General features: G+C 33.6%; 1 protein-coding gene across 1 annotated transcript; it reads right to left on the bottom strand.

Moving 5' to 3' along the window:
- Window positions 1-1,195: 1,195 nt before the first annotated feature.
- On the bottom strand, window positions 1,196-5,511 carry LOC109182172 (uncharacterized protein At1g04910-like). Its single transcript, XM_019332260.1, has 8 exons — window positions 4,788-5,511; window positions 3,462-3,534; window positions 3,299-3,369; window positions 3,125-3,213; window positions 2,895-3,027; window positions 2,584-2,816; window positions 1,946-2,422; window positions 1,196-1,861 (listed from the first exon to the last, which is right to left on the bottom strand). Exons 1-8 carry the CDS (start codon window positions 5,403-5,405, stop codon window positions 1,606-1,608), a joined length of 1,950 nt encoding a protein of 649 aa, XP_019187805.1. The 5' UTR covers window positions 5,406-5,511; the 3' UTR covers window positions 1,196-1,605.
- Window positions 5,512-12,828: the final 7,317 nt, after the last annotated feature.

Here is a 12,828-nt window from a genome sequence, read left to right as displayed (position 1 = left end):
CGAACAGAGTGTAATGGAGAACCTGTCTTCTTCAACAACCATTATGGCGGAGGATCACTCTGTTTCCACCCTTCCTCTCAGTTTATCTCTACACCCATCTCCGGGTGTTGATCTCTGTCCATCTGTTTGGTCTTTCAAACCCATAAAAGACGATCAAGAACTGCCGATTTCTGCCATACCCAATCTCCAAGATTTCACCTATACGCTCGTATCTCCATCAACACTTTCAAACCCATCCTTATCTGCCACAATATGTGAAGATTTCTTGCCCTACAAGAAACGAAAAAGACAGGAAGTTGATGAACCCAAACCCAAAAAGACAGAAGAATATTGTTCACATTCAACAATAACATCATCGGACGAGGGAGTGGCCAAGAAACAGAGGGTGGAAACCCCTCCAACAGAACTACGGCGGCCGGAAGGCGATGATGGGCACTGGATAAAGAAGCGGCTGAGTATAAGTGACGTCGTCAACAGTTCATCAAGGTTGTTGTTGGCTAAAGACGATGTGAAGAAATACGTTCTGCCATTGATGGATGAGGAGAGGTGCGCAGCTTGTCAAAGCAGGGAAGGATTGAGAGTCAAAATCTGGGATTTGGACACCTTTTCTGAGCATGAGCTTAGCCTGAAACAATGGAAGACTCGCAGCTTTCTGCTCACCAGCAACTGGTCTATGGAGTTTGTGAAGAGAAGGGATTTGCAGGAGGGTGACTGCATTGGGTTGCTGTGGGACACTCAACATCAAAGGTTCTTCTTCCAGAAGTTCAATACCCAGTCTTAGATGTTATTGTGCAAATGTGCTGTGATTAACTAACTGAAATTTTGGTAGGATTCTCTGTACTTTAGGATTCACTCTGTCGTACAATGTAGTATTCCACTATTGTTCCAACGCCTGAACTTCCATTTTAGAGAGTCATAATTACTTCGTTCAACCATAAATTTTTTGACATAATATTGATTTTATCATTTACAAATAAATATACTGTTTGTGTGTTTAATTGTAAATTTTAAAAGTTTAAGAGTTTAATGAACTTTTTAATAAAAGTTCATAGACTTTTATACCTGCATGGGTATAAAAATTTCTCCCAAACCCGCATCATTACATCAATTACTCATATCATGCAAATATTTTACTACCTCTTGTGACGGAGATATGGGTAACTTGTTGGGCACCGATAAAATTGTCATTCCTGAATTCATTTGCAATCATGGACTTTTATGATTTTCAAACCTTGATACATTCCGATCCGTAAAGAACCTATCTTTGATAAATATCTATAAGTGGAAACCAAAAAAAAAAAAAAAATTAAAAAAAAAATCAAAGAATAAAGATTTCACCCCCACCAAGCAATAGCCTCTGCATCTCTGATATCTACCTAGCTACCTATCAGAGCCTTGTAAACCAGCCTTTCTTTGCATCCAATTTGGTCGGATCTGTTTTGCCATGTTTCCATCATCTTTTGTAGCAAAATCCCATTGACAACCTCCATCTTGTGTTCTTTTTCCTGTCTGGATATCACAGTGCCATGAAGAAAGAACAATTGTTTCATGGCAGTGTAGTGTAAGTGTGTGTCTTACAACCTATGACTAAACCAAGACAAAACCCTATCTTTGTGCAGCAACCACTAAGCTTGGCTTGATCTCAGACCGCTGCTTGCTAGCTTGGTCCTGAGATCTATCACATATACAACCCGGAAAAGGATTGGCATAGAAGTTCTCCTCTAATCTTGGCGACTCTCCGATTTCTCTAAGGTAAGGAGCTCCAAGCCTGTTGGAATGTAAAGATTTGACCTCTGTGGAAAATTCTTCCCAAGTTATAGCACCCTTGTCCAAGAAATCTATCAGTGTTACAAAACTGGCTCTGAAAAAACAAAATACAGAGAGATTATTAGACTGATTGAGTGAATTGTAAGCACAAGAAGATGAGGAATGAGAGGCAACAAACCTGTCGGGGCTAATCGTCTTTCGAAAACCTTCAAACCTCCTATGCCCCTGCACTGCCTTAGCCATGTTTCCATCATATGTATAAACAAACAAATCACTTTCAAGTGCCATAATGTAATCCAAGGCGGCCAGACGGTTCTGGTACTGCTTATAAGCTCCCAATTCTTCTTCTGTTGCTAGCGTCGAGTGAGAGAAGACGTTCGGGTACTCCAAACGGAACGCATCCATGCTGCTATTACCATATATTTCCCCTGCAACAATGTAGATTCTTGTAGTGGAGGGGTACCCCATTGCCTTCAAAAAAAATGCAGCTTCCCTTGGTGTCATAGGGCAACCCCCAATCACTCTCTTTGCTTTGCTGTCTATCTCTTTCTCCTTCCAGTGCTTCACGTTATACCTCATAACCCGAAGTTCCTCGGCCTCTCCTGCCGTTAGATTGTGGCTACAGCCAGTGAATGCAAGCATGTCCTTTTCGTATCTGCACATATACACAATCAGGCTAAGTTTTAGTCAGACCACGAGGTGTCCTGAGTGACCATAGTAAATTTTTTTTGGTCAGACCACGAGGTGTCCTGAGCAGACCCTAACTGTAGGAGGCACCTTTAAGCCCGTACGATACAGTGACCATAGTAATTATACCTTAGATGAAGTGCAATATACGGCTCGCCATTATCCCTCAATCTATCCACCAACCTCTTCCCAAACTCCTCAATCTCGGGGCTGTATTTAAGAGCCTTATAGTTTGCCCGACAGCGAAGCCTCTGGATAGAGGAAGCTAGCCCATTGTTGGCAAGCCTCGAATCGGAGTGGGTAAACTTGATGACTTTATGCTTCTTCAATATAGGAATAATCTCCTTTCTATAGTAACTAGCCTGCAGAAAAAATATATTTCAGCTCCAACACTCAAAAAGAAAGATATGAGTTGAGAGGTTTAGTTTTGTGTTTCAGACCTTTGACCAGGACACAGGTGCCTTTGACAGAGGCTTCACTTTTGCATATTTTGGTGGCAAAGATTCTACTATCTCAATATCATCTCTCAGAACCTCAATGAAATGCTTCCAATCAAATATATCCTTGAAACCACTATACAAAACAAATGTAAAACCTTAGAACCCAAAATAGTGAAACTAAAAAGGGTTATTGTTAAACCTTAACCAACTGCAAGGACAAAAGAATTTACCTAGGATCCGTCCAGAACGAGTCGTGATCAAGAGAAGGAAGAACCAGGGTGGCATTCATGATTTTAGCTATAGCAACCATGTCACATATCTGAAGTAAATCGATCAAGTAATTATTGCCCAAAGAAATGGAAAAGAGAGACTAAAGAATGTATGGCAATGTACTATTCACTTACTCCTGCTCTCATTTGATTCAATCCCCCATTAGCATGAACTAAGATATAGCCATTTGTTCCAGTCCCTGTCCCTGAACCAACCAAGAACAATTCCCTATTAAAAAGCCTAATTCATGTGGCAAATAAAACTGGAATTCCAAAAATCAGAGAACCATTTACACACTTATTCTATTCTTTGGTCGAGTAATGCATTGATAATAGTTATCACTATTTGGTTTCTTCCATATTTCTTGAACCTGTTAAAAATCACATTGAAGAAAATGGTGAGCTCCTCTCAGTAACCATAGTTCATTACAATGTTCTCTGCCTCTAAATAAGCAAGAATTACAAAATACTCCGTATGTTGTTAAAAGTCTAGATAAAATAAGAGAGAACATATGGTTTATAAAGCCATGAATAGACTAGTTAATTGGTTAGATTCACTCTTTTAGTCTTTTAGTGTGATTTGACCCAATACATGTTCGATCGGTCTGGTCCAATTTTAAGTGGTTATTGGTTGGATTCAGTCTTAGTTTATAAGATATGTAATCACACATTTCACTGTCAAAATATGTACCATAAAAGTTGGCAACAATACACCTCCTATTAATTGTAATTAAAACTAATTTTTAAAAACGTTACATGCACCTAATGGTGGTCATAGGCTGATTCAAGCTCAAACTGACTAGCCTAAACTAAGTACCTTAATTTTAGTATATTTATTAATAGCATGGATATTGACCAATCCCACTACTATAAATAATAAATTTAATTAATTAATTAATTAATTAATTAAATGAAATACGTTAGATGAAACATTCCAAATTTAACACGCTCACTAACTATAAGTTAAAAAACAATTAATTAAATTTAAGGCAAATAAATTAGATTATTAGTAAAGTCAGCGAGTCAAATAGCGACTGCGACTCAGCCAGTTTATTGCCACCCACTAAAACCCAGGCAGCCTCAAAAGACAAACGCGCAATTCCGCCCAACTGTCACCGGTAATTGAAATCCGGAAAATTCTATACTCACCAAAAATCTTCCCCGCCAAGCACCCTATGCTCAGGTCGACACTTATATATCTCTAAAATCACAATTTTTTATGGCTTTGAAGTCACAGAATCGAACTCGATGATGAAATGTTAACTCATTGAGTTGATAGAAAAAGTATAAAATAGATAATACCTTGTAATAGAGTCGATAGTACTAAAAAAAAATAACCAAAAATTCATACCAATAAAAAATTAAATAAAAATAAAAATTCTCAGAACCCCCCAACCCCCCACCCCCATCCCCCTCCAACTTTCCGTCTTCACTTTTTTTTCTACAAACAGACGTGGATAAAACGCTAGAATTGCAGAACGCGTTATTTGGAAAAGTATTCCATAAAAAAACAAAAACAAAACAAAAAACTGAATTTATGCATTTATTTAGCTTAATAATGATATTTTCAGAATTTCAGGAATTTAAATTTCATTAAAATTTAAAATAAAATAAAAAAACTTACTGGTAACTCCTTCATTTGACGATTCCGTATAAGGTCGCCGGAGGAGGAGGAAGATAAGGAATCCGTTTCAGACACGATGTTCTGAGCATTTGCCCATTCATTTTTGAAATTCTGAAGCACTAAACGCGAGTTAACCTCTTCGCCATTGTCGCTGACGAAGAAAGAGAATCGGAGAAATACAGAGACCACCACGAATACTAAAAGCAATCCTGAAACCGCCCGCCCCATTTTTTTCCTCGATCTCAATGACTGCGAGATGGAGCGGAGGCCCAACAAGCATTCGTCCAGTTCCAAAGCCATGCTTTCCGGCATCCGTTTCCGGACCAACAACTGCCTAATCACCGGGTGCTGGTGGAGGGCTGGGTGGTATCCGGCACCGGCACCGCCACCACCGCCGCCGCCGGCGACGCATCTGCTACTACTGTTGGATTCCGGATTGCAAGCTTCGCCGGAGGAATCCTCGCAGGCGATTTGGACGTGATCCGATGATTTTTCGTGGTCGTTCAAGAAGTCCGCGAAACGACGACGGTGGTGCGTGGTGGGGCCGCCTCCTCCTCCGCCGAGACAGGGGTTCCCGCTGGGGGCGGAGGAGTTGGCGGTGGTGCCACCGGCTGACATGTCACCGTTTGGTGCAATATAAATAAACAGTTACAACTGAAAGTCAAGAAACCGGAAAAAAACTTTAGAGTGAGAAATGAAAGGGAGAAAGAGAGAATTTTTCAATTGTGAACCGTTGCTTTGTCTCTGTATATTTGTACGTGTCTGTGGGGGTACTCACGCACTGGGGTCTGGTGCGCCCCAACATTCTTTTTTTTTTTTTTTTTTTTTTATATAAATTTTATATTTCGTAATGCGTGATTAAATAATAGTCTAGTCTAGTGATAAAAATAGGAAAGTTTATTAAAAGTAAGTATATTATAAAAATAATAATAATAAATGCATAATATGGAGGTCATAAGATTGAGCCTTAGTAGAGACGTTGTTGACTCTTTGTGCTTCATTAAGTTGAGAAAATAAGTTTGAACAGATACTACAATGTAATAGAGTCTGTAGCATTTAAAAAATATATATATGTAAAAGTAGTCTTTCAAAAAAAAATGTAAAAGTAGAAAATTTTGATAGTGTACACAAAATAAGTACAATATACAAATTAATACATTAAATGGTGTTATTTAATCCTGTTTATAACTTAAAGTTAGAGAAGAAAAGACTGAATAAGTATTCTTATACAACTAAATGGATATATATGAATACAATATATCAAACTCTTAATTTACAAAATCAATATATCAATATCAATATATGAAAATCTTTATTGATCATAAATTATATACGTATTTGATTATTGAGTGAAAATAAAATTATAATTTTATTTATATCAATTGTGTATTCATTTTAAAATAACTGTATAAGTATTCTTATATACAACTAAATAGACATATATGAACTAAGACCTTCTGGTCTAATAGCACCCAAGTTGCACTTTCATATGGAAGGGAGTGGGTTCAAGTCTCAATGGAGCTTTGTGTGTCATTTGGTTGAGAAAGTAGTTTATGAATAGATATTACACCCTTTGTGTTCTTTCACCTAATAGCAGGTTATAATTAACTTTAACAAGTTACATGCTTGTGTGGCAGCTAAGTTGGTATTTTTAATAAATTGTAATAATAATTTAAAAAAATATGATCGGTCACCCCGTCGTTTTATTATTTTTTAATTAATTGTTTTCCAATATTTACAAATTTACTATTAAAATTTATTACTGAGTATTAAAAATTATTTAAAAATTATTAAAAATGGCAACTCAGTTACCACATAAGCAGGTAACCTGTTAAAGTTGATGGTAACATGCTATCCGGTGAAATTGAATACATTTGGAGTGTTCAGTGGACTAATTGCACAGTTTTGGAGTGTTTAGTGGCCTAATTGCACTTTTTTCGTTCAGTGGCCTAATTGCATTTTCATGTTACGTTCAGTGGCCAATTTGAACCTTAAGGTGCATAACTATTCAATTTGTATCACATTTGGTCCTTGACAATTAACTTTTTTCAAATTATGTGTATGATTATTCAATTTGTATCACATTTAGTCCTGCAGTTAAATTTTCCGGTCAAATTTTAGGCCAAGTCACCGGTGACCGGCTAATTTATTTAATTTGTTTTAAAAATTATTTTACTAATTTTTAAATTAAACAAAAAAAAAAAAAAAAAAAAAAAAAAAAAAAAAAAAACTCCGGTGAAGACGAAGGAGGAGATGCGGTAGCCGACGTTCTCTTCCTCCCTTCCTCCTTCGTATGCGGCGGAGTCGAAGGAAGAAGGGAGCCCCACCCCTCCTCCTTCGTTTTCGCCAGAGACGAAGGAAGAAAGGAGGGCTCCCTTCCTCCTTCGCCTCCGCCGGAGAGTGGAGACGAAGGAGGAAGGTGGGGGGTTGGCCGATGTTTCTTTTTTTATTTTAAAGTTTTTTAATTTAAAAATTACTAAAATAATTTTAAAAATAAAAATTAAATAAATTAGCCGATCACGGGTGACTTGGCCGGAAATATGATTGGACAATTTAACGAAGGGACTAAATATGATACAAATTGAATAGTCATGCACCTAATTTGAAAATGTTAATAGTCAAGGACTAAATGTGATACAAATTGAATAGTCATGCATCTAATTAAAATTTGTAATAGTCAATGATTAAAATTGATAGATGTATTATAATCGATTAACTAAAAATAATATTTTCTCTTTACAAAATCAATATATCAAAATCTTTATTTACAAAATCAATATCAATCAATCAATATATCAAAATCTTTATTGATCATAAATTACATACGTATTTGATTATTTTAGTGATGTTGTGTGGTGCGTTGCCAGTTTCCAACGGTAGAAAGATTGGACGCTTTTTACAGTTTTAGCATGTGCCATCATTTTCATGGGTAAAGTAATTTAAAAATGGGGTCCGCATGAGCAGCCCATTTGATCATAAAGATAAGTATGAAAAGAATGATCCGGGATCGAGTTTCACCAACGATAGTATAGAGCAACCTCTCAAAGTGAGAGAGCTACTGCACAGTAAGCAAAAGTTTAATGTTTATGTTCAGCTGAGTTACCATGATTTACATTATTTTAAATGCTCTGTCAGATCAAGACGTGAGGAGGGTTGGGGATTCAATCATTCAACCTTTTGGAAACAAGTAATTTATAAATTACCAAGCCAAAACTACAGTTTAGATTAAACGTTTCCTGTCTTATCCAACGGTATTTGATCGATTGTTTTTTTTTTTTTTTTTTTTTTACATATATATGCACCGAATTATGCAAAATTACCGTTAGAAATTAATAAATTATGGTCATAATTTTAAAGATAATTACCATATAATGTTTAGAAACCGTCTATTTCCCCACAATTACCTCTACCTTTACAGATTATAACCTGAAAGAATAGTTAACTTATAATTTATAGGGAGGCATATTAAGTGTAATAATACATTAATATTTAATACTGAATATTAAAAATAAAAATGATATATTATTTAACTACGGTAGTTTAGAATTAGATTAAACGTTTATTGTCTTATACAACGGTCTTTGATCGATCGTTTTACATATGTGCCCAGAATTACGCAAAATTACCGTTAGAAATTAGTAATAAATTATGTTCATAATTTTAAAGATAATTACCATATAATATTTAGAAACCATCTCTCAAAAAAAAAAAAAAAAAAGAAAGAAACCATCTATTTCCCCACAACAAACTCTACGTTTACGGTTTACCCGAAAGAATAGTTAACTTATAATTTATAGGGAGGCATATTAACTATAAGAGTAACACTTGTGTGAGACCGTTTCACGGGTCTCAATCTGTGATGAGAAGGATCGAATCTTTGATTAATGAGTCAAATATGTAATTAATATATCAGATCTTTGACCTCATTAATCAAAGATCCGATCCGTCTCACGGATTGAGACCCGTGAGACGGTGTCACACAAATTTTTAACTAAGTGTAATAATACATTAATACTAAATATTAAAAATAAAAATGGTATATTATTTAATTTGAAAAACTACCAACCACACCTTACTAGCTACACACTCATCTTGTCAATTTATTATAAAGTATGATTAAATACTATTGAGATCTGTAGAAGTTTACATTTGTATTAAAAAGTTACCTAAGAAAAAGAATATATTAATTAATATAAAAAAAATTATTTATGTTGATAAAAAATTAATAATAATGAAGATTAAATTTTAATGTTTCAATTTATTCAAATTAAAATTTAACTTTTTAACAATTAAACTTTTAAAAATTTATATTAACATACATGTGAGTAAATTTATCCAAATAAAATAAATTAACATTTGCATTACATAAATAAAATTTTATTAATGTTAATATTTGTTTAATAAAATAATAAGTAACATGAATTTTCAATACAAAATATAAAAATGTTAATTGTTAAAATATTATAGACTAGAAAAAATTATCAATTTATTCTAAATTTTATGAATTTTTTTAATACAAATAAATGTTTTAACATGTCTTATTTCTTGTGTTATTTAATCATACTTTGTAATAAAATGGCAAAAATGAATGTATGGTAAAGTGGATAAAGGCATGTATGTAATTATTTATTTTAGACATATTAACGTAATATATTGGCGCTAAAAAGAATTATTTTTATTTTAAATGTTTATAAAATAAGTAGGCATGTAAATTAGTAAATACATGTTGCTGAGATTAAGTCAAAGCCATGCATGTTAGTTAAGTTAATGGTTATATTAACACCGTTTATTATTATTATATTTAATTGTATCACTTATTAAAATACAGAGACTAAATTAAACAAAATTAAAATATAATGACTAAAATAAACAAAACATTATAATATACTGACTTTTTATGTATTTTGACCATAAATAACAAATTTACTATTAGGTTCCCCTACTTGAGCCAATGGGTGTGGATTGAGAGAGATATATGTATTGCAGTGAACAAGTAGTAATGGGAACTTATTATTATATTTATAGTTTATACATAGCAATAAATTTTACTAATTTCAGTATCTTACCAACCTAATAAAAATATGACAAGTGCGTGCACAAATTAGTTAGTTTGTTGAAATTTCTTATTTGTGATTTCTCTTCAATTGATACTTAAATGCCTTTAATAATTTAATAGTGAAGTGTTAACCTTATATCAATCAATAACAACTAATTGTTTGTTGATATTGTTTGTGATCTAATAAATTATGGGTAATAACCTCAATGACTCAACACATACCGGCCTTAATTTAAAATATAAAAGATCAATGAATTATCGAACTCACTAGAAATTGTATTTTTTAAATTTATATCTCTTTTCCTCTTTTTTTTTTTTTTTTTTTTTTTTGTTCAGATTAAGGAGGGGAACAGTCGAGATCAGCGGCGGTGCGAACGTAGGACGATGTTTCGGAAGTTAGGTCCAGAGTCGTCGGTGGTTCGGTCATTAATGGGCGAATGGCTAAGCCACGCGTCATTTGTTTTAAGGAGAAATTGCCATTCCGCCAGACTAGTCCGTCACAACTCTTGTCGGCGGCTGGGCGCATGACACTTACGTTGTTAGAATGTAGCCTTTTTCCATGCATATCCGTTGACCACACGCCATTATACTTCAATATCTTTCTGGAATGGTGGGCAAACTGTACCCATTTTTAGTTCGTCCTCATCGCCTCGGTTGGTATTACGTCTCTCCCCAAGCTATCCCTCCCTCAAAAGGTTAAATTTCCAACCCTAATAAGACTTCTCACATCTTGATCTTACAGAATATATAGGAGAAAGTAAATTACAGCAATTCAGTAGCTCAAGAGACATGACCAAATGTTGCTTTCCACAAGAAATCAGTCTAATTTGAGCATAATTTCTATACTGTGTTGTCGAGTTTTGAACATTAGTATGTTCTTCCGCGCATGGCCCTTTTTTTTTTGTAGCCCCGTTCTTATAAATAAATGAGGCCCTAATAAAAGTATATATATAAGTGCACTCTTTAATTAAAACCAATATTATCGTAAAATATAAGATTTTTATTATACTTCAAATAAGTATGAAGGGTATAAGTGTATAACACCAATTAAATGCAAAAATCACGGTTCCTACTTTAATTCATTTCCATTTTAAATTAAGTGGTTTAGTCAAAAATAAATATTAGACCCTCTAAAAATTGAGGTCATGTGCTATTGCTGATCTTGCACGCCCTAAAATCTGGCCATGTTTCCATGTGAGCTCGCCCCATACACACTACTTGACAAAGTAATTAGGCTTAGACTTATAGTTTACCCGACTCATGGAAACTTGGTCAAATGAGGCTTGACTCATCGCAATTGCTACATACGAAGGATACAATTGGCCTTCAAGATAAACGCTTGGTTGTTTGTTATTCATTTAAAATAAATAGTTCATTAGTTTGTATCATGTATTAAGAATCCATTATATTGTACTCATAAATAATTAAAGTAGTCTATAAATTATAAACGCGAATTAATATTACTCCTAATTCAGCACCAAGATAGCTATTTTGGTATATCTTGTAATGAATTTTTCTAATTACAAATTTTTGTTGTTGGTGTTAATGTAGCAAACCAACTAGTCATACTAATTGCTCAGCACTAGCAACGATAAGGTGAATTAGGTTAGGTAAATAAGTGCAAAATTTCTTTTATTTAAGTAATAATAATTACAAATTTTTTTTTTTGTATTTGCTAAATATATAAAATATTGTTTAAGTACTACGTAACTTATAGCGAATGACTGAAACTACGTTATATAATTGTCTTACTAATACGTGCTTTTAACACGGCTAGAAATTATGGAATTTCCGACCACCTGAAAGTGATCTTAAATCAAGTCGAAAGTCTTGTTTCGACCACTTTTGGTACGGTATCCGGAAAAACCTTTATTGTTATTTCCGACCACTTTTTACTTTCGACTTGATTTAAGATCACATTCAAGTGGTCGAAAATTTCATAATTTACTGCAATATAATACATTAAGAAATTACGTTATATAATTGTTTCCTAAACAAATTAGAGAATTAGAATTTCCGAAGAAAGACAACTATTACAAGCTATTAAACATATGACTTATTGATTAAAATGGGCAAAAGTTGAGAGTAGTGGATAAAAATAGACACTTTTTAAAACGTGTACATTTTTAAGAAAAATTTCATTGAGACTTGTATTTGTGGTAAAAAAAAAAAAAATGCAAGTCTCAAAAAGTTTCTTAAATTAATGAAAAAAAATAAAATTCGTGTAAAATACACGAAACACAAATCGTGCTTCTCATGAAACGTAAGCATAACTTGTGCTTCTTGTATGTCGCACTAAAAAAAATATTTTCATTAATTTAAGAAACTTCATTGGAACTTCTGAATGAAATTTTTTTCTAAAAATATACAAGTTTTAAAAAGTGCTAATTTTTGTCCACTCTCTTTATCTTTGCCCATTTCAGTCGTCATTAACCAATTAAACATACACCACATTAGATACATAAGGCAAATACAAATAGAAAAATAAGATTTTTGTCTAGATTTTGTCAAACCCACAAAGATAGAGAGTGGATGTCAACTAACAATGATGATGGTGAAGTTTTTTCATGGCGGACTTAAAGGAATGCGTTGTGGTAGTTGAGGAAGTGCTCAACTCAATAATTAACAAAAAATTCAAAAAGTTAATCTAATTAACATATACGGAGTATAACTTCATTGAGGTGATCACTTACATCTATCAATTAAACAATTAACAAATTCAACAACAAACTTAGCATGCTAATAATTAGTTTAAACTTCACCGTTATGATTTTATTTTATTTTATTTTCCATGATATAGACCTTAGAAGTTAAAACTCCACCGTTAAGTTTCAGAGTTGACATTAGGAATCAAGATATGATTTTCCATACCAAATCAGCTGCAAATAATACTACTAAAAATAAAAGAGTAATAATAATAAATTAAGGAATTGAATGGCTGGAAGAAGTAGCGGAAGAACTATTTTGTACATGTGAGGTATAGTC

The sequence above is a fragment of the Ipomoea nil genome, unplaced genomic scaffold (genome assembly GCF_001879475.1).
Source record: "Ipomoea nil cultivar Tokyo-kokei standard unplaced genomic scaffold, Asagao_1.1 scaffold1043, whole genome shotgun sequence".
Lineage (NCBI taxonomy): Eukaryota > Viridiplantae > Streptophyta > Magnoliopsida > Solanales > Convolvulaceae > Ipomoea > Ipomoea nil.
This window is presented reverse-complemented; position numbering and strand designations above follow the sequence as displayed.

Excerpts from the sequence above, each read along its gene's own strand:
- LOC109182172 (XM_019332260.1), bottom strand. The coding sequence starts at position 5,405 with ATGTCAGCCGGTGGCACCACCGCCAACTCCTCCGCCCCCAGCGGGAAC. Across the intron at positions 3,028-3,124 it reads TCGTTCTGGACGGATCCTAG|TGGTTTCAAGGATATATTTG; the intron begins GTAAATTCTTTT and ends TGTTTTGTATAG. Across the intron at positions 1,862-1,945 it reads AAGACGATTAGCCCCGACAG|AGCCAGTTTTGTAACACTGA; the intron begins GTTTGTTGCCTC and ends TTGTTTTTTCAG.